The following is a 23,500-nucleotide window of genomic DNA, read 5'->3' as shown; positions in this document are numbered from 1 at the left end:
GATGGAGAAGTGCTTAGAAGGTCTGCACTTGAATATATGTCTGATCTATATTGATGACTTGATCATTTTCTCCAGGACATATGAGGAGCATGTTGAGAGGCTTAAGCTTGTGTTCCAGCGGCTGCAGGAATGTGGACTTAAGCTAGCTCCCAAGAAATGCAAGTTTTTCAAGAGAAAGGTCAAATACGTCGGGTACATTGTTTCAGCTGATGGCATTGAAGCAGATCCTGAGAAGATTGACAAGATTCGTCAATGGCCTACGCCAACTACACCAGAACAAGTTCGACAATTCCTGGGGTTTGCAGGCTATTATCAAAAATTTGTCAAGGACTTTTCAAAGATTTCAAAGCCTTTATCTGAACTACTGCCAAAGACTGCTTCCAAGAAGTCAAGAGCTCAGAAGCTGACCAAACAGGAATGGACATGGGGTGTTTTGCAGGATCGAGCTTTCAATGAGTTGAGGATAAAGTTATCAACACCGCCAGTGCTTGGTTACGTTGATTTCTTGAAGCCTTTTGAACTTCATACTGATGCCAGTACCCAAGGTCTCGGTGCAGTACTGTACCAGGAACAAGAAGGTCACCTAAAGGTCATTGCTTACGCCAGTAGGAGTTTGAACCGTTCAGAGAGAAACTACTCAGCACATAAATTAGAGTTCTTATGTCTGAAGTGGGCTATCTCTGATAAGTTCCACGACTACCTGTATGGTAATGACTTTACTGTAGTGACAGATAATAATCCGCTCACATAAGTACTAACTACAGTTCGACTTGATGCTACGGGTCATCTTTGTTTGGCAGCCATGGCAAGCTACAACTTTAGCATCAGATATAGACCAGGAAAAGAGAACGTGGATGCAGACACTCTTTCCCGGCTGCCCACTGAAGAAGCCAATACTGAAGTTGATCAAATCACAGCAGATTCAGTTCGTGCTATCTGTGGAATGATCAATGTAAACAGCTTGGTAGAAAGTCTCTGTATGTCCACAGATGTAACAGGAGAGAAGGAAATCAATGTAGACGAAGATCAGTGTAACATGAATGCCAGTGATTGGAGACGTGCGCAAGCTAGAGACCCTTGTCTTGCAACCATCATTGAGAGACTGGAGAACAGGATCAAGCCTGACAGAAGGTCATATATAGGGAACTCAGAGATGACAATATTGTTGAAGAACTACGACCACTTCAAAATCCAGAAGGATGTTCTCTACCGTGTTGTTCAACAGCATGGAACTGAACAGAAGCGACTTGTTCTCCCTTCACGGTGTCGAGCAGCAGCTTTACGAAGTCTTCACAAAAATATAGGACACCCAGGCAGAGACAGGACAGTTTCTCTCCTCAAGGAAAGGTTCTACTGGCCTGGTATGACCAAGGATGTTGAGATTCACATACAATCTTGTGGCAGATGCATGAAGCGCAAGTCCTCCACCTCAGTTCGTGCACCTCTGGTTAGTATCGCAACATCTCAGCCACTTGAACTAGTGTGCATGGATTATTTTACATTGGAACCCTCTACAGGTGGTCAGCAATATGTTCTTGTGATAACAGATCATTTTACTCGTTATGCACAGGCATATCCATCAAAGAACACTTCAGCAAGAACCACAGCAGAGCTGTTCTTCAACAACTTTGTAGTCCATTATGGTTTGCCCAAAAGGATTCATTCGGACAAGGGAGCTAACTTTGTGGGCAAGGTGATGACTGAGCTCTGTCAGATTCTAAAGATCGACAAGTCCTCCACAACACCTTATCATCCCATGGGTAATGGAATGTGCGAGAGGTTTAATAGGACATTGTGCAATATGCTTGGAACACTTGAACCTGAAGCCAAGAAGGATTGGAAGACCCATTTTGCACCACTAGTGCATGCGTACAACTGTACACGACATGAATCTACTGGACACTCTCCTTTCTATCTCATGTTTGGTCGTCATCCCAGACTTCCTATAGATCTGGCCTTTGGACTAGACATAGAACCTGTCACCACGAGATCAATTCTCAAGTACACCAAGACCTTTCAGGAAAAGCTGCGTAATGCCTATGAGATAGCTACTAGACAAGCCAAACAGTCTCAATCCCAGCAAAAGTCCTACTACGATCAGAGTGCAAGAGCAGCTGTATTAGATGTGGGTGACCGTGTCCTTGTTAAAGTAGTAGCTTTTGACGGTCGTCACAAACTAGCTGACAAGTGGGAAGATGACATTTACATTGTCACAAGCCAACCAAACCCTTCTATACCAGTGTATGTTGTTGAAAAGGAAAACGGAGGGGGCAGGAAGAAGACTCTTCATAGGAATCTGTTACTGCCCATTGGTTCTCTTCCTAGACCAGAAACAGCTATTCCTGTCCCCAAACCACGGAAAAGGAGGTCTAGCCCACGTCTGCAACCTACTATGAGAGAGACAACATCAACCGATAATGATCAAAACACCACCGCAGAGAGTGAAGATGATGACTTTGTACTTGTCCCCATCTCTTCATCAGAACCGTCACTTTCAGCTGCAGATGTAGTTGATAGGCCAGCTGAGGTAGAGGCAGATATAGATAGTACTGCTGATGATGAAGATGCAGAGGACCAGTCACAGGAAGTTGCTCCAGATTTGGAGCAGGATGTGGGTGCATCTTCAGCAGTGGATAGTTCCAACAATGATACATCTGACACAGCACAGACATCACAGGAGGACAAAACATCTGAAGTTCTGAATTTACCTTCAGAACCAGGGATAGCACAAGATGTTAGCGTACCTCAAGAGAGATTGGTCACACCACCAGTACCATGTCCCAGGACATCCAGTCGTTCCAGGACTAAACCACAGTGGATGACCAGTGGTGAATATGTGATGTCAGCAGCTGTACCAAAACCTGATTGGAAGTCCAGAGCAGAGTACCTCACTTCATTGATGCTCAGTGGTATTCTGACGAGTGATCCTGGACAAGTTCAAGACACTCTACTTCACCTTATCTCAGGCAAATGATGAGGACATCATTTAGTCCCAGGGGGGGGAAGTGTGTGGTAGATAGTAGTTCTGTATATATTAATCATGTTTTATTAATTAGCTTTTAATTTACTATGTATGTTGTCAATAATGGTATTTTGTATATTTCAGATATTGCAGTAATCAAGAATTATTTATTGTATTTCTCATTTCAGGCTGCATACTTAAATAGTTGTAAGTCAAGTATTATCATTAAAGCCCTATTCTAATGTCATGTTTTACTTAATGGATCAGTCAACTGCTTGGTGGTCAATCAGAGTGTAAGCCCAGGCGTCCTCTGGATTGGCTAGTTTTAAATCTCTGTGTCCCACTTTCAAACCCCTTTGTTTTCACCCTGCACTTGGCATTACTACTTTACTGTGCACTGGACTGGAAGAAAGGATATACTTATATAAAGGGTGTCGGTTTATCACGACAGAATAAATAATCAGACCTCACACCCTAGCCTGTGTCATTATGTTATCTGGGACACATATGCACATATAATGGCTACAACAAGTATATAGGGTGGTATAGTTAACATGAATGTCTTTGGCGAACAGTCTGATTTCCCTCTTCCAAAATGGTACGGACATGATATAAATTCAGCTGATAGATCAAGGAAACCGAACCATTTTGATTGCACAGACGGGGCCCAGGCAGTGTGATGCATGTGACTGTTGGTCCGATATTCAAAGCGCGGAGCTAATGTGACATTTCAAATTTTCTTATCGGTGTCCTGCGTACTAACAACATGGCGCTTGAATTACCATAAGATGAAGACTTTCTTCCAAAAGGATCTTGAGCGTCGGTGCTGGTTTGTTTGCAAACAGAACAGCAGGCGCATGTTGTTAATGTGTATGCATAAACATGTCAACAATGCCCATATTTGGTCATATATAAATATTCATGGGCAACCAGATTTTGCAACCAGTTTCAGTTTGGTCTGTCAACGAATGAAAGTTGTTATGTATTTACTCTTAAATATATATTTAACGTGGGTAATAAATAAAATACCACACTCATTCTCGTTAGATACCATTTTTAGGAAATGAGTAGTATTCTCTATATATCTACGCCAACCCTCATATCTCCTTGCACGCACGCACATAATTATGATTCCTCACCATATTACATCCATCTCACTATATCTATATCAGCCACAATGTATCCATCGTACTCATGCTTACGTACATACACACCCTTCTCATCATGCCCCTTTATCAACTACACTATAACTATATCCGCCCTCATGTATCTGTACTCATTGTATGCACCAACTCCAATATAATACTGTTCGCGATAAGCTTATTATTGGTGTAAGTAGATAAGCCAACATCAAACATTAGACTTAAGAATATTATGAAGTGGACGTTTTGAGGCGTCTAATGTCCTTCAGAATGTGTTTTCCTACATTTGTCACTAATTATAAGAGCATATTGGAAACAGATAGACTGCCTTGTTGTCCGACTGTAGATAGTATTTGCAATCTCAACAATTACCGAACGTGACCATGTTTACATGATCTCATTAGGGGATACCAAGGGTATCAGTTTAGTATTAGAGGAAGTTGGTAGTGAATACATAATAGCATGTAGATTTCTAATCCTTTCTTTCTCGATGGGTAATCCTTTCAACCTGATGGAAGGAGGTCACTCAACCAGTTCATACATTCTTTGTCAAAAAAGATCTCTTGGCTAGAATCTGTGTTTATCTGAGACTATTTTCTGAGCAGTCAGATGGGGTAAAAAGATAACTTTACTAAAAATTTGTAAACATATTTATGAAATATTCTTTCTGGGTTTAAACTCTAATTAGTTTACACAACCGATCGTCAATGTTCTTAATCTTGGGCTATTATAAAGTAAATTCATTTTAAAAATCTAAAATTTTTAAATGGAGAACAGATAAACAAAGACTGTAAATGCTAGAACAGTTAACTACAACCAAATCATTTTTACCCAATAGAGAGCGAATGAAGAATAGATAAGAGTTTGCAACTAACGTGGCTATAACCCCCGCCCCTGTTGCAGAATTTATGACATAATTAAATCTAAACAAACCCTAACCTTTTTTAACCGAGGTGGAACTTGTCATGGAAATTTTTAAAAAAAGAAGAGTTTGGAACCTAAGTCCATCTTGTTGCCATGGAAACCTAAAAAATAAAAATTTCTAAAATTTCTAAATAGCAAAAGGCACCAGTTCAGGATGTACCTGACAAACCTGCAAAGTGTCATAGTTTCAAAGTGTTTATGAGTTATGCTCCGGAAACAAACCCTACCCTCACAGAACATAAGTCCATCTTGCTGCCATGGAAAAGTAAAAAATAAAATTTTCTTAAATTTCTAAATGGCAAAAGGCACCAGTTCAGCATGTACTTGACAGACCTGCAAAGTTTGATGAAAAAATATTGAACGGTTTCTGTGTTTTGCTCCGGAAACGAAACATGACGGACGGACGGACGGAGCCCGTTTCTATATCCCCCACCAACTTTGTTGGACAGGGGATAATTACCGGATAATGTTTAGTAAACATTTTTATCATATAATGGGTAGGTTTCTCGGCAGGATAAAGCCAACGGATAAAAACGATATCCATTTGGGTCATATGCGGATAGAGATGCAAATATCAAAGGTCAAGTAGGACTACTTTCACTGTTTATAAACAAACATGGCTTTGCCTCGTCATTCGGCGATCGAGTCAGAATTAACCTTCAGGAATCTGGATAAACTACAGGGATAATTGCTATCATTATCAAAAGAACAGTCTAATATACTGAAAATCAGTGTTTAACTGTGACGTAGCTAAGGCATTTTTATAAGTTTTGGCAACTTTGGAGATATAAATTTCGAAACAATTTTGCGAGGGCACGAGGCCTAGCCAAGCGGGATCAGTAGCCATATCTGTGCCTGTAGAAGACCTGCGGCTTGAAACCTTCTCCACAAATTAAAATAGTTGGATTTGGCCGAAATATGTTTGAATTGTTACCTTGTTTCGTTTTGTCGCTGTGTATACATCTGACTACACTTCTTAACGTTATGACAGGATGGACCGACTGTCAACGTCTGACCGTGGCTGTGACGTCTCATAGACTAGGGTTAGAGTAGCTTCGCAAGGGCAGTTACTCTAGTGGACAGACCGATGGATTGCCGCGAAAGGCAATTAAAAACAACTGTTGTTTTGCGTATGTGTTGCTTCGCCACTGTTTTCAGTTGGAACTATATTGGCTACTGTCACTGTCCGACTGACACATCACATTCCCTGTGACGTAATAAATATTAATGCGCACATTTAAGGAAAACACGCAATGTTTCGGTAATATTTGTGAGAGAAGGAAAGCGATTTTAAAGCACAGAATTAAAGAATGACATTATATGATAAAGAGGTTATCACGCTTGTGTGTTTGGGGATGGTAAATATCTTGTATTAGGAGTAAACATTATGTATTAAGCTCGCCAAGGCTCGCTAAATACAATGTTTATTCCTAATGCAGGATATTTACCATCCCCAAACACACTCGTGTGATAACCTCTATTACTGTATATGACTTCACTAAAAATATCACCACAATGGAAAATCATAAAATATCTGGCTTTAACATAGATTATGGTAACCGTTTCTGTCAAATTATCCCTTGCCGCCTCAGGTTATGATGCAGTGATTTAAATGCACACAAATATCATAGACATATTCATGAGTCTACTACCTGCTCCTGTGGATACCATTATGAGGATCCTACACATTACTTCTTTCCATGTAACTACTGCAATCTTCAGAACACTATGTATTACTGCATTAAAGGATAAGACTTCATGTATTATATGATTTAGTATTATATGGAAATGCTAAAACATGTACTGATACTAAGAGAATGTCCTACACACCATTGATGCATGGTGTAGTATATAACCAACGAGCCAACACTCACGCGTTGTAGATGTGTTTATTTTAGTATATAATATATGCCATGAGTATGATAACCTTGAATTCAGATCTTCGGAGAGGCACTAACATAGTCCAGCACTGGCTTGTTTATCCGATCCATTTTTAACAAACATGTCAAACCATATGTTGAGTATACCCGCCATTGTTTTCTATGATGCTGGATACATGTGATCTCGTCTTCTTAACTTTCACTTACTTCATTAGTGCAGGCGCACATCTATAATTTGACTTGAGAATGTCTCAATTTTAACTCTCTCTCCTTTTGTGAAAATTTAAAAAGAGCTGGTATTGATACATGAAATTGTCATTACCCTTTAGCTTCAAATTTAAAGTAATTGAAATTAATTAAATACTGCATATCAATCCAATTGCAGTGAAGGAATGTTTAGAACAAGATGATTAATGGACTGCGTAGTGTAATGTGTTTGAAGTCATTGTTATTTATCCTAAACAAACACGATGCCATCTTTTTGATGGCTTCTCACACTTATCATCCGGATTTCAAGAAATAACATCCAATCCCTTCGTTGGAGGGGCTTTAACATGCAAAAGGACGTCAAGCATGTAATCTTACTGGTGCCTATATTTTATTCTCATAAATCACAATTTTGTATAGCTGTAATTTTATGCATGTTTTTTTTTAGTACAGCAGAGACACGAAACACTAATGTATGTCTGTCTGTTAAAGTTGGTATTTTGGTTTCCATATCCTATAATGCGACCCTCGCTTCATGATCTTTCGAATTGAGTATGAGTATTAATTTAAAATGTCTTCTGTCTTACATTTTTTGTAAAGACATCTAAAATACCATTGGTTAACTCTGTTGACCTAAAATTAAACCTTAGCAATTTCTTGACCTGCAACTAGGCCTTACCAGTTTCTTGACCTGCAACTAGACCTTACTAATTTCTTGACTGGCAACTAGGCCTTACCTTCTTCCTGACCTTCAACTAGACCAGTGTCTTGACCTGCAACTAGGTCTTAGCAGTTTCATGACCTGCAAGTCGGCCTTGCCAGTTTCTTGACCTGCAACTTGACCAATTTTTTTACCTGCAACTAGATCTCTCCAGTTTCTTGACCCACAAATAGACTTCCAAGTTTCTTGACCTGCAACTAGAGCTTACCAATTTCTTGACCTGCGACTAGATCTTACCAGTTTCTTGACCTGCAACTGGACCTTACCAGTTTCTTGACCTGCAACTAGGCCTTACCAGTTTCTAGACCTGCAACTAGACCTTACTAATTTCTTGACCTGCAACTTGACCTTACCTGTGTCTTGACCTGCAACTAGACTTAACCAGTGTCTTGACCTGCAACTAGGCCTTACCAGTTTCTAGACTTGCAACTAGATCTTACCAGTTTCTTGACCTGCAACTTGATCTTACCAGTTTCTTTATCTACATCTGGACCTTACCAGTTTCTTGACCTGCAACTAGACCTTACCAGTTTCTTCACCTGCAACTCGACCTTACCAGTTTCTTCACCTGCAACTAGACCAATTTCTTGACCTGCAACTAGACCTAACCAGTTTATTGAACTGCAACTAGACCTTCCTTGTTTCTTGACCTGCAACTGGACCTTACCAATTTCTGGTCCTGCAGCTGGACCTTACCAATTTCTGGTCCTGCAACTAGGACTTTCTTTACCTGCATCTAGACCTTACCAGTTTCTTGACCGGCAACTAGGCCTTACCAGTTTCTTGACCTGCAACTGGACCTTCCCAGTTTCTTGACCTGCAACTTGATCTTACCAATTTCTTGACCTGCAACTTGATCTTACCAGTTTCTTGACCTGCAACAAGGCCTTACCAGTTTCTTGACCTGCAACTAGACCAATTTCTTGACCTGCAACTAGGCCTTTATCAGTTTCTTGACCTGCAAGTTGGCCTTACCATTTTCTTGACCTGCAACTAGATCAATTTCTTGACCTGCAACTAGATCTTACCAGTTTCTTGACCTGCAACTTGGCTTTACAAGTTCCTTGACCTGCAACTAGACCTTACCAGTTTTGGTGACCTTTCAGTCTTCTTTTAAGGAGGCGAAGTCCCAACGGCTCATTGGTGTTCTCCCGATGACTGGTTCAGATGCCTAGTAACTATTATGTTAATTTCACTGACGTTTGAACTAAGTTTGTTCACTTCTTATCGACAACAATTATCTTGTTGTGTATGGTGTTAATAAGCAACCTTCTTGTCAATTTGATAAGCGCCTAGGTTCCTTATTATGGCAAGTATGGTGTCCAGATAATTTTCCAAAGCCAATGGAAAAAGAATCTACACTATGCACAAGAATGACTTCTATCTGAATCCTAAACCTAAAGGATGATATTGTTATCCTAATATTCACACACCGTCAACTCTGTTTTGCAGATCGTTGATAGGTATTTTGTCCTAATTCTCTTTCTTTGCATCTAATATAAGAACTATTCTTCCAATGCAGTTATCAAGTAAGAGGGGACAGCACATCAATTCTACGTTATTCTAACAGTTGTTTAAGTGATGCTTCACGTTATGTGCCAAGGGAGATAATACATGTATATGTCACTCCAACTGAAGTATGGTCATCATTGAACTAAGGATATAATACCCATTGCAGCCAATAATACATCAGGGAATGATGACAAGAATGTAGGAATGAGCTCCTAAGGACCTTTTGACTGCACTTTAAAGGTTTAACATGTTTAACACGGACAGGTTTGGCACAGACAGGACTGTTAATGACTGTCAACAATAAAACTTTGTACAGAATAGCATTCAGTTTTTGTGCATGTAAAGAGGATGGCAGATGAAACAAGGACCTAGACCACCACTCAGTCAGTGGTCAGGAGGTCAGGCAAGATTGCACATGAACAGACTAGAGACTCTTAGCCATGCTAATTACAGTTGCTCTCTAGAAACAATGTCAGGTCTCACCACTTTCCCAAGCATTACAAATGTTGTCTGCCTACATCCTGTCAATATCTGTGCACAAAAAGATACATACCAGCTTATAAATCTTCTGTGCCATCTGGGAAGGACTCACAACAGGGATACAGGCCTACTTACTGGGGAGACAAGCTTTTGCAGTTGCAACTCCAAAAGACAGATCCCCATCAGTGGCCCAGTCCTTACTACAGGTCCGGTTACTAGGTTGGACAACAAGCTGGCAAAGGGGATCAGCACTTTTAACTATTGGACAATCCCCAAAATTCTGGATGGAAACAAAATGCAGATTTTGCTCAGAATTGGGGATGGGCAGGGGAGGAACTGGATGACCAGCCTGGATTTACAGGATGTGTACCATACATGTTCTATTCATTGGAGATCCAGGTAATAACTCTAATTCACAGTAGATGGTCACCATTCCAAGTTCTTAGTACTCCTGTTCAGGATATCCATTGCACCGCATAGGCCAGGAGAAATAGAGTTTGAAAATAGTATCCTGTAACAACTTCCTTTCCTAGGTCATAGTGACCATGGGTCCATAATTCCAATTAATAAAGTATTTCATCAAACAAAGCATCATATAGTTGCAGAGGTTAACATATTTCATTTAGGAAGATGCAAATCCTGTTGATCAATTTTTATAAGGTTAATAATCTCCCATTTATAATGCTACAGATATGTCTGGTGGTACTGCAATTCTTGAAATCAGTGCTTGCTTAAGGCTAGATATATCAGTATTTGTTTATTAACTTTGTCAATTACAGTTGGGTCAAGAACATCTATAAATGCATGTACATACCTCTCTTATCAGTGAAAATTGTCTCGAAGACCGTTGCAGTGCACAAAAAACAATATCCAGTCCAGATGAAATGTTCCAAGGCATTGTCAATGTTGTCAAAGGGGGATAACTCTTATCACTTCTTTTCCTGAAGACTATTTGTTATGCAATATGATCTTCTCAAACCACAAGATAATACATAAAATAAAATGTATGTCTTAATAATTAGTTTTAGCATATACACTTTATCAAGAACAAAAAAGTATTTTTTCTCTTACTTTTTATCAAGAAAATTTGCTAAAATAATTATTTTTGGAAAAGTTCTAAATCCTTCTCTGTCATAATAGGTAAAATTGCATATAAATCTAAAATATTATTTTACTATTTAAAATTAAATTGTTCAGATTTATATCAATATGAATATAGAATTATAACCTTTCACTAGATATATTGCTTACAAATATAAAGTTTCAAGATATTTCGTTAAAAAATATGAAAAACAGATCTTGGTTGTTGTTTTTAAATATCATATTTTTATAATTAACTTAAATTTCGATAATGTTCCCCACCTAAGATATCTTAAGACTTTTAGTATGTGAGGTATTTCTGACTTAGAATCAAAACAATTTGTTTCTGTTGCAATTTGTTTGTGTTTCCCCACTATAGGCTCTAAATCTCCTGGCATATTGGCTCACAATTTTTTTTAAACTAGTGCTCCTTCATAGATATGTCAATGACTTCTATCGGCAGATCAGAACAAGAATCAGATTTGTCAGAGTACCATCTTCCTGATACAAGCGTTGTTTCATCTTGGCTTTTTGGTTCACCAAACCAAGTCGGAAGTAAACCCTATGCAAGATATCATATATATTGGAGTCAGATTCCAACTAGACAATGGAATAGATAGTCCACCAGAAGATTATTTTATCAAGATATGTTGCAGATGGTCACCGATGTGGCAGATCAACCCAATCAACTGGCCTATAAGTAGTGCTGTATTTTGCGAGACCTGATTGTTTGACAGATGTTGCGATGATCGTTCATCAAATTATCAGAAACTAAAGTTTATAGTCATATTTATTAACATCTTCTCTCAGCTTAAGAATTTGCTTGTTTGAACAACAATGGATTAGAACTTAAGTTGCATTAATCTTAAAAATAGTTGTTTATACAGAAATGAATAATTAATTCCTCTACTCAGTATTTTTTAGTTACTAACATTTTATACAGGAATCTGCAACAGTACAAGCCTGCCTTGATTGGGCAACAGATAACTAAATAATAAGTCAAACAATAGTTAGGTTCAGTCCATTTACATAAATAGGGATGAAACTGAGTTCCCAATGTACCTACATTAATTTCTGTCGGTAAATTCAGATGTAGGCACAATGGGATTGAACCTTTTCCCTTATTCATTAAATATGTTTACTGTGCATGCGGCCCAATTAGGCGGATCGGATGTTGGGGCTTTTTTTATGACACTGGCCACTGCATCTACAGTCTCAGAATTGCATTCCTTGAATGAATGGACACTTTCACATGCTCAGATTGGAAACAGCAGGACCTTACCACATACATGTGATAAATGGCCAGAGTATGTCAGGCATAGTCATAGCCTTTAGCATCAGTCCAATGTTTGCATCTATCAGGGAGAATTTGAATATAGAAACAAATGACAACTTATGATATATACAGTAATCCCTCACTACAACACTGTAATAGTGAGTGAGTATGGGTTTACCCCAATTTTAGCAATTTTTCAGCAATATCATGGTGGGGGACACCACAAATGGGCTTCACACATTTTACACATGTCGGGAATCGAACAACTTGGCTACCAGACTGCCCCTTGGTCCAAATGATTGATGAGCATTATCGACGATCAACTGTTTAAGGGAGGGGGAGTTGTAGAGAGTAGTAGAACAACTCAACAGTACATACTCGACCTACTTAACATGCTATAGCCTTGCCTTGCCTTGTACGTTGCATATCAGTTTTGAAAGAAAAATTAGAATATCGTAGTTTATGATTCATAGTGTAAAGAAAGATGTTATGTTTTATTATTTAAATATTATGAACAGAGAAAAAACTTCATCGTATCCCTTCAGAAATTCAGGTGAACGAACAGGTGACAACAAACTTGGTCAATAAAAATGTGAAATTTGAGATAAAACATCACTAGAAATGATGATTTACCATTTAAGTTGTATTTCCTGTTCTGCTTGGCATGTTTTATATGCAAAGATTAAGACTACCATATGTCTTTTCTCATAAACTAAGCTGGAAATAGCTATTTAGCTGTACACACATTTTCTCCAAATCTACCGATGATTCAACTTCAAATAATTTTGATATAATGATCGTAACAATTTATTATTTTATCAGGAAAAATTTATTCTAATATCATTATATTTTGGCTGCATTTTTTACTGTATATATTTTAAAACATTATAACATTTTGTGCAGCACTTCGGTACAGCTGATTGATATTACCGAATACTTTTTACTTATGGAACAATTTGACCAGTGACTCTTGAGACTTCCTGCGCTACATGTATTTTGATTTTGATGAGAGTCAGACTGCAAAAATATGACTTTCAATGGCTCAAAGTATAGCATCTATGATACATGTATCCATTCTGTGACAACTAAGGTTCTTTTGAGGCATTAATAGCGGTAATCTGATCGTAGTTACTGTAATTAACAGTGGTTTGGTACAATCTGCCAATCACTTCACACATGATTTCTCCGAAATTAATGTGAACAATATTGAGTGAAATTTTATTGAAGTTGATAAGAGGATTAAATTGCATATTTCAGTTTGGATTTGTTGACTGGTATTTCTGGTTTTATACTCCCTTCTACATTTTTCTCCCTTTCTTTAGTCTTGTGGCAATACATTTTTCTGCTATAAATAGACAACGCAGTTGTTTACATTGCAGATGCAATAACTAGAAAGTGCAAGGATGTCATTTATGGCTAAATTTTCCAGAATGTTTTGGCTATTGTTATTACGAAGTAATTATATAATGAGGAAATGAAAACATGGGTCTATAGAACCTGAATATTCACCCTGTGTCCATAATGCATAATGATTTAACAAGTTCCTGTCTCACAAACTTGTTGCTAATCGCAAAACTTGGTTTGCTTGCTACTTAAAGTCAAATGATCACCAGCTTACCTAGGGTGCTCAGAAAAAAAACTATAGGCCAATTGAAATCATACCGCAAGATTATGAGACACACCCTTCCAACATGACCGCTATGATCCGTGTTTACTGAAGACGACAGAAATCTAATAATCATACAGTAAGCAATAATTATCCCCCGCCGCGCGAAAGCGCGAAGCGGGGGATATAGTATTCACGACCGTCCGTACGTCCGTCCGTACGTCCCACCTGTTTGTTGCCGCGATATCTCAAGAACTAAACACTGGATTGTCTTCATATTTGGAACTATGGTGTATATACAGACTCCGCAGACACCAGTCGGTTTTGGTGACCTTGACCCCATTTTCAAGGTCACAGCAGGCATATCTGCTTTTGGAGTTGGAAAACGGTGTTGCCGCAATATCTCAAGAACTAATCTCTGGAATGTCTTCATATTTGGAACTATGGTGTATATACAGACTCCGCAGACACCAGTCGGTTTTGGTGACCTTGACCCCATTTTCAAGGTCACAGCAGGCATATCTGCTTTTGGAGTTGGAAAACGGTGTTGCCGCAATATCTCAAGAACTAATCTCTGGATTGTCTTCATATTTGGAACTATGGTGTATATACAGACTCCGCAGACACCAGTTGGTTTTAGTGACCTTGACCCCATTTTCAAGGTCACAGCAGGCATATCTGCTTTTGGAGTTGGAAAACGGTGTTGCCGCAATATCTCAAGAACTAATCTCTGGAATGTCTTCATATTTGGAACTATGGTGTATATACAGACTCCGCAGACACCAGTCGGTTTTGGTGACCTTGACCCCATTTTCAAGGTCACAGCAGGCATATCTGCTTTTGGAGTTAGAAAACAGTGTTGCCGCGATATCTCAAGAACTAATCGCTGGATTGTCTTCATATTTGGAACTATATTGTATATACAGACACTGCATACACCTGTCAGATTTGGTGACCTTGACCCCATTTGCAAGGTCACAGCAGGCAAATCTGTTTTTGGAGTTGGAAAACGGTGTTGCCACAATATCTCAAGAACTAATCGCTGGATTGTCTTCATATTTGGTACTATGGTGTACAGGCGGGGGATATTTCGTCACTCTGTGACAAATACTTGTTACTACTTATAAATATTGTGAAAAATGATGAAGCTTGCCACGGTGTATTTATTACAAATACACACTGAAAACTGTAAGTACTGCAAGATTAGGGTAAGCCAGGCTATGTTCTCATGTAAATCAGCTGGCAATGTCTTTACGTTGGGAAAAATATGTTACCAGTGCAAAACTTGTTTTTATTTAAAATGTATGTAAAATTTGGGAGCCATGGATTACCGTGAGTTTGTGCTGTATTGAGGGATGCAAAATCGAGTGAACACTGTTATAGCACTCTCATTTTATGGTTAACATCATTAATATACATAATACTTGCGAATGCTCTACCTCTATAACATTATTGCTATAAATCCTGTATATTGGCTGCAATCATACCGTACTAAACTTTCTGATTTTCAACTGGGGTCCACTTCACTGTCAAATATACAATTAGTTGTCCTCGCCATAGCAGCTTATAGCTCTTCAGTGCATAAAGGGGGAAAACCTCACTTCTTTCCTGTGTATGCGAGAGTCAACACGTCTACATATTTCTCTAGCACTAAGCTGTAGTCACACTATTCTAATTTGTTTCAGTATGAGTTTCTAAATCTACTAATGTATTAGTAGTTTTGTGGACTCTTGATTCGTAAGTACGGGTTGCATGAGTGTTATCTTGCAATCTCTCCACGATGGCTTCCTCTCAGTCAGCTTGTCACAAATGTGGCCAATTTGTGATCTCGGGTGACCCATACATAAATAAAAGTGTTGGAAGTGCAAAGAGTCTACCTGTACAGAGGACAGTCACTGTCCTATCTGTCTCCCTCTCTCCAAGAAAGCCTTTGCCAAGCTAAATGATGCTATCACTAAGGCTAAGAGGAAAGATGCAACCAAGGGAAAGGTTGATGATATTATTATCTCCCAGACTAATAAACAACCTACCCCTCAGCCTGATCAACCGTCCGACACTCAACAGTTGTTTGTGCTGCCGGCACACCCGGAATTTCCTGTTGCCCTACTGGAGCGATTACTTGCTCAGCAGAAATCCGAGATATCACGTTTTAAATTCTGTCTTTCGTCTCTATCACTGCAGGTAGAATGGATGAAAAGACTCGATTCCACCCAGGCGCAGAAGAATCCCCAGGCCAAGAGACCACATGTGGGACCATGGGCCACCGGATGGAGCTTCAAGTCCAGCCACCAGCCACCAGCCAACTGTCCATCTCTAAACAGCCGTCTCCCTTACCCTCACAGGTGGCAAGACCATGCAAGTCCCCACACGGCTCTACCAGCCATCTGACTAAGCCAGTAGAGAAGCCGCCTAATGGTTCTCTCACAGACCGCACTGGTTATTAGCCTCCCAACCCATTGTTAAGGCCTTACCACAGTCTGGCTTCTGTACGGACCCCACAGGCTCTATGGACTTCAAGGCTACCGTATGAGAAACAACTGGGCCACTTTGACTGCTTGGATTATAAACCGGTAATAGGACTAGCCACTCAACAACACAAGCTCCGTATGGGAGTATCTGTTACACAACAGCCAATCCGTGGACAGATATTGTCAGAGTCATGGACACTGTTAGACTTATCACCAACATGGGTCCAGTTGGCAGAAGTCTGTCATCCTACTGGAAATTTATCACCTCCAATCACTGGATCCTAGATGTAGTCTCTCAAGGCTACAAACTACACTTCCAGACCCAACCTCTTCTCACTTCTCAACCCTGAGGCCACAGATTTCATCTGGAATTTCATTACGGGCAGCCAATCTTGCCATCAACACATTATTGGAGAAATGAGCCATATGCCTTCTCCAGGACAAGGATGTCAGCAAGGGCTTTTTTATTCCCCAGTATTCCTTTTACCGAAGTAGAAACACAGAAATGAGAATGATCATCAACCTCAAGATGAACAAGGATTTTCTCATATCTCCTCCAAAATTCCAGATGGAATCTGTGTGGAAGCTAAGATCTACACTGCATCAGGAAAATTCGTCCATCAGCATAGACCTTCAAGATGCCTATCTCCATGTGCCGATAACATCCCTAAATCTCATGATTGAAATCATTCGAACATTACCGACTGGTACAATCAGATGATGGGATAAGTTTATCCAGTGGGGACAACGATCTGAATTAGAAAATGTTACTATTAATACCATCACTATAGTTGCCGACTTAGTCCTACATCTGTGTCAGAATAACAAGTTTCGTCATCGATCTGCTCTTCATTCAGTTCTCCAAAACGAGATCTTTTCATCCTATCTTACACACACCCATGCATTCATTCCTTTTGGAAGATGTTTGTGTTCCTCGCAATTTCCTGAAATTGAACCTGTCAGTGGTTTTATCAGCTCTGCTAACAGAACCCTTTGAACCACTCGCTTTCGCTACATTTCTAAAAAAAATCAAAGAAAACAGCCTTCCTATTATCGATGGCTACTGTTGCTAGGTTCTCTAAGGTACTTGCACTGGACTACTCAAGTCTCACTAATACCCCTAACTGGTCTTCATCACCTTAGGTTCTCTCACAGAATTCGTAGCAAAGAACCAAGCTGTTGCGCTTTGCCCCTTGGGTCACTGACATTACACCATTCCTGCACTAGGACCTTCGGTGGATCATCCCGACCATCTTTTGTGCCCAATAAGAGCTCTCAGTGCTATCTAGCAGCGACAGATCCTCATTGCTGATGTCGGAAAAATTATTCATCTCTGGCCAGACTCATTCCGACAAAGACATTACTAAGGCCACAGTAGCGGGATGGCTTAAGGCAACCACAGCCTCAAGTTATCGTCAGGCCCAGGACTCCCGTCCTCTCCTTGGATCGTGTTCCGCCCATGAAATCAGAGGTCTAGCCCCAAGTCTTGCCTCATGGACTTCATGCAGTTTCCTCAGAACAAGTGATTTCAAGCTGCCTGGGGGAATTGCAGAACACTTTCACATCCTTTTACTTAGTTGATATTCAGCGCGATCTTAAAAGATTTACTCGCTAGGCCCTATTGTCACAGCATAGACGATAAATAATCAGTAGTTTTCCCTCCCTTCTACGAAAAAAAGTGTATGTGTGTTGGGGGGGGTTGGGGAGAGGAATTTTCACCAATAGCTTCAGCTACCTTTCTTCTCTTCCACTGAGGATAGATCCTTAAAGAAACCATGCATCATTCAAGTTGAGTCAACTGGATGACCAGGAGTGAAATCAGAGGATAAATGAGACCGGAAGTAACGTCATAAATGATGCCATAGGTACTGGAAATGAGGTCATAAGGAAGAAAATGACTTCTTTTGGTTCCAGAAGTGATGTCATTAACTCTTTCAACACTGTAGGCCGGTACACCAGCCAAGAAGCCTCGAGTAGTATAGGTAATGATGGTTCTGCCGCAACCCCACTGGAGCTGGATTTATATACCTATACTGCTACTACAGGTGGCATTTTTTATGTGTAAATGACTATGCGATTCAACGATAGTCATGAGATCAAGTTAAATTGGCTCTAGCTCACCAATACCTGGGGCCAATCAATGCTTTAGATGAGCCTAAATGGTAATAAAAATATTCTTTATTATTTTTATCAATAAAGCGATATTCAACATTTTTATTAAGTTCTTCGTTCATTTTACTAGGAGACCAGACTATATAACTACACTCTTCTTGTAAATTGATAAGAAACAATTGATAACCGTATTTGGTTGGTTTGACATCACTGATATAATAAAAACCTTGTGGTAATTCTCTCCATTTAATAGCTTTTTCGATCTCCATTATTATATATATTTATGTAAGCATTTGTCTAAATGTGATCAAACGATAGTAAGCAATCTATTTTTAATCTCCAACCAGTTCTTTGGTTTTGGCACGGAATAATTGACGTGCTTGTTGCCTCTCCTGTTCTATGAACTTTTTTTTCTCGTCTTTGCTAATACCACTGGTCTTACGAGATTTTGATCGAATCTCCTGCTTCATTGCGTTGTATTTGGTGAGTTCCGACAGCACTAAACGAAACTCCTCCTCGGATACCTTACAATCGATAATAAGTTTAATTAATAATTTGGACCCCCTCAAGGGTTGCAATGGGCGATGCTCCGATATGAATAATACTGCAACGTTGACGCTTGTGTTTCTTGAGCCATTTAATCGATAGACCTGGTAATATTTCGAAGGCATCTACCGGTGCATCTCCGAACAAGACTTCATTAATAGGTGTAGAAATATTTGGTATTGCACTCAAGTTAACTTTAATATCATCGAATTCAGTAACCAAATTTAAACTAACATTTTTTAAGGCCGGACGACTATATAACATATGACCTGGGTCTTCTGGCAGGGGAGAGACTAACACACTTTTTCGTTTTGACGGAATATAGGCCGCGAGTACGATACCACTATTTATTATCTTAGTTAAATTATGTCCCTTACCCATCATCACATAAGGTGGGGTAATGACGATATTCAATAGCCACTCGATGTTTGCTTCGACCATAGTCCATTTATTCTCACCGTTGCGAGTAATATTGTACGAAGTGTTTTTAAGGAGTCTACTAACATCGACATCGCTTAAATCTTCTAGATTACCCGGGAATGTAACTTCTTTCCGCTTGTATACATTATCTTGTAAGTGTAAAGCGTATAACTTACCATCGGTACCGGGTTTATCGAATCCTTCTGTGTCTCCGAGATCTGAAAGCGCAATTGTATTACATTTTCTGAGCGTTCCAGGGCCTGATGCATCAACCATTATTTATAATATGAAGTGTTACACTTAAGTATCCTATATGTACAGGTTGGTGTTTTACATCTAATACAGAAATATTTAGGTCTGAAATAATACCCCGCTTCAATTTTTTATATTGTAATAACGAGAAAGATTCCGTTCTGCCACTATTGTATTTTTCATTTTCAAGGACTTTCTAGTTGAATATTATCCGTCATGCTTATTTGATCAAGATGGATCAACAACACTTTATAGGGAACTAAATCAGGTAAATTAACCTCCTGATCTGGTAACTTGCGTATTGCACCAACTAAGCGTGTAAATTCAAGTGTAGCTGATCGGTCCAATAAAATTATAGTTTCTTCATGGTCGAATTTCACTGTCCCAGTCGCCTCATTTTGTGTGAGACTAATTCCATTAGGCTTAAAAACTTCATCATTGAGTGAGCATAAGCTGTAATACCCATCAGGTATGCTGAGTTTTTTATCAATACCACTGTTTTCACCTACTATATACATCACATTATTTCTTTTCGCAGCACTTATATTGGTCCACAGCGGGTAATACGTTACATCGCATATGGCGACTTCGAGTTGTCCATCCGAGTTATTGAGAGTATGAAGCAGTTGAATGGACTGACCATTTGTTATTCCTGGGAGTGTAACATACATAATATACAATGATACTATATCATAACTTAAATATGGAATCAACCATTATTTATAATATGGAGTGTTACTCTTAAGTATCCTATATGTACAGGTTGGTGTTTTACATCTAATACAGAAATTTTGAGGTCTGAAATAATACCCCGCTTTAATTTTTTATATTGTAATGTTGAGAAAGATTCCGTTCTACCACCATTATATTTTTCATTTTTCACTGGAATAGATCCTAGCAGAGTTGAAGGACTTTCTAGTTGAATATTATCCGTCGTGCTGATTTGATCAAGATGGATGCACAACTCTTTATAGGGAACTAAATCGGGTAATGCATATACACTCACTGTTTTGTTGGGTGGTAATGTTACTGGCTGTCCAAATCCAAGTGTAATTGCTAAGTTCTCGTCAATAACTATACCTGTTTCTCAAGTGTATATTTTCACTGTCCCATTCGACTCATTTTGTGTGATACAAATTCCATTAGGCTTAAAAATTTCATCATTGATTGAGCATACGCTGTAATACCCATCAGGTATAATAATGAATTTTTTAATACCACTGTTTTCCCCTGGTATAAACATCTTATTATTTCTTTCTCGCAGCATTGATATTGGTCCACAGCGGGTAATACGTTATATCGCATGGGGCAACTTCAAGTTGTCCATCCGAGTTATTGATAGTATGGAGCAGTTGAATAGACTGACCATTTGTTATTCCCGGGAGTGTAACATACATATTAGATATACAATGATACTATATCATAACTTAAATATGAAATCAACTTACATTACTAATAAATCGATTATAGTAACTGCCTCTGGTGCTGAATTTTTCGGTAAATTCCCCAATATCTTTGGAAAGTACAGGGTCACGGCAACTAGCGATAAAATGGTGCACGATTGGTTTCACAATCTGATGCAATTTTGGCAGAATCAGTTAAACTTTGCCATATGGTGTGCCACAACGGGATGTGGTGTATCTCTTTATTCCCCAGGATTTGAACTGAATAAGTCTGTTATAACATTTCACGTGTACTATCAGATTAGACGTATACTTAAAGAAATTAGTGCTCCGTTACCGCATGATCGAGCATGGAATTCCACAAATAATAATTATGATAGGTCCGCGTATGAGCGTATTTGTCAGGAATTTAATGTTTCTACGAGTAAAGATTGGCCTATTAAAGGAGCAAACCATGGTCTAGGTGTTCCTTACACAGGGGAAATAACCGTCAAAGAAGAAATGATTATTCATATAAAGAACTTAATAAAGGTCAAATTAATTTTCTTAAGTTGTTGCATACCAGCAAACTTTACACAAGAATATATGATTATTTTTAAAAAACACATAAATGGTATAAAGGCTGGGAACTTTCGAGTAACGATTGGAGAGGGGATATTATGAGTTTTAAGAGTGGGTTAATTTATATTGTTACAAAATTTATACAAATGAACGATACCGCAAACGCTTGGAATGAATTTCTTAATGATAAAACGGAAAATAATTTTACTAACCCAGGATTTGTAAGATTTAATGAATCTTATGTATGGGCAATTCTCGGAGCACAATCGCAAACACGAACAGGAATTATCGGTTCTGGGACGGCGCTCGATGCGCAAAAACAGTTTGTCTCAAACGTGGAGGACGCCATTAATTCACCAGTTGACATACCAACGTCTATAAAGCGTTTTCAAGATGTATTACAGTATGCTCAATCCAAAGTGGACTACGTTTATGCGCCGGGACTATACATGTCTCCGAGTAATATGGAACTTAAGATCGGTCAAGTGATAGGCTATAATAATAAAATTGTTATCGCTACCGATGAAAAAAAACCAGGTATAAATTCAGATATTAACGTCGAATTAATAACGCAAACAATCACAGGTGAAAAGGGAATAGTCAAGCCACAAACACCAACTATCGCTCAACCATCTACTGACGCATAACCACAAGTGTCACCGCATATTGTGGCTAAAAATCAAAAACATATCAATGAAAAAAACAGCGCTTGTATTAGGTGGAGTCGCGGTTGGTTTACTCATGATTTGGTTAAATAGTTCTTAGCGAACTGATTTGGTTAAATAGTTCTTAGCGGATATGTACAACAGCCCTGCGATTGCTACGATCAGTGCCCACAAGTTTTGACTAAGCCAAGTGGTGGTCTTAGCTAATTAATTCAAGAGCCAGGAAACTATACTCCCTATTATACCTGGAAGTGCAGCCGCGCCTTTCTCAGCGAGCTTTCCCAGTGCTGAACCTAATGCTTTTAAATGCTTTTTTATTCACTCTTTTATACCATCCGACGTAGGCGGTGATCCGCCACCACCTGTACCACCTGTGCCACCGGTTAACGTGTGAGTCAAAGTCGATATAATAAATCCCAACGCGGTTAAAATACTGGCAATAATTATTCCCTGTTCTCTGAACAATGTTTTAATTTTATCGGCCAGTGTAGTGTCATCGTTGAGGACTTCATCGATAGTTTCTCGAATTCGACTGATTTGCGAACGAAGTGCCTTTCTCTTACTGGAAGCTGCTTCGAGGCGGGCCGATCTTTCATATTCTAAGTTACGCAATCTTTCCGCTACGCGGCGTCTACTGAACTCATTGCCCGCCTGTTCAAGTTTAGTTTTCTCGTAAGCTATATGCTTGTCGATTTCGGATATCTTGGCTGTATTATTGATGAGTTCTCCCCGCATTGTTCGCATTGCCTTGTCAAGACCTAGTAATTCCCTAATACTAAACTCCGAGGATGGTACCTGTAACGTGGAATTATCGTAATAGGTACCCAAGATTTCTCCGAGTCCGTCCGAGGCCACCATCGACGAAGCTTCCAAATTATCTGTGTTGTTAACGAGTTCTTCCCGCATAGTCCTAAGAACCTTAGTAGTCTTCGCGGAAAGCCGCGAGTAGTCCACAAAACCTAATTTATCACGAACAGTGCTGATACCGTGTTTACCGGCTATCGTAGACAAGGCTAGGGGCTTACGAGTACGATAATGCATAAGATCAATATCCGGTTCGCCACGCAGTTGCAATATTCCTTTACTATCTATCTCAAACTTTGAATAGTCACGACCAATAGGACTATCATCTTTAAAGGTATCGTAATAATCATCAACGGCTGGTTTCAAAAGTTCATCATTTACGGTTGGGTTTAAAAGTTCATCATTAAGATTCATAAAGCTGGTTTCACTAGTATCTTCGATTGGATTCTGGTTATCAAAGTCATCAAAGGTATCTAGAT

General features: G+C 39.2%; 2 protein-coding genes across 3 annotated transcripts in view; both read left to right on the top strand.

The window, feature by feature from the left end:
* Positions 1–23,500, top strand: part of LOC139475942 (protein O-mannosyl-transferase TMTC2-like) — a 555,954-nt gene that overhangs the window by 407,448 nt on the left and 125,006 nt on the right. The window lies entirely within an intron of this gene.
* Positions 1,572–2,974, top strand: LOC139473997 (uncharacterized). Its single transcript, XM_071256858.1, has one exon. The coding sequence runs from the start codon at positions 1,697–1,699 to the stop codon at positions 2,972–2,974; it is 1,278 nt and encodes a 425-aa protein (XP_071112959.1). The 5' UTR covers positions 1,572–1,696.

The sequence above is a fragment of the Haliotis cracherodii genome, unplaced genomic scaffold (genome assembly GCF_022045235.1).
Source record: "Haliotis cracherodii isolate W230 unplaced genomic scaffold, xgHalCrac1.p SCAF_3, whole genome shotgun sequence".
Taxonomy (NCBI): Eukaryota; Metazoa; Mollusca; class Gastropoda; order Lepetellida; family Haliotidae; genus Haliotis; species Haliotis cracherodii.
The sequence above is the reverse complement of the archived record's forward strand: the minus strand, read 5'-3'. Positions and strand labels throughout refer to the sequence as shown.

Coding starts and splice junctions, on each gene's coding strand:
- LOC139473997 (XM_071256858.1), top strand. CDS start 1,697: ATGACTGAGCTCTGTCAGATTCTAAAGATCGACAAGTCCTCCACAACA.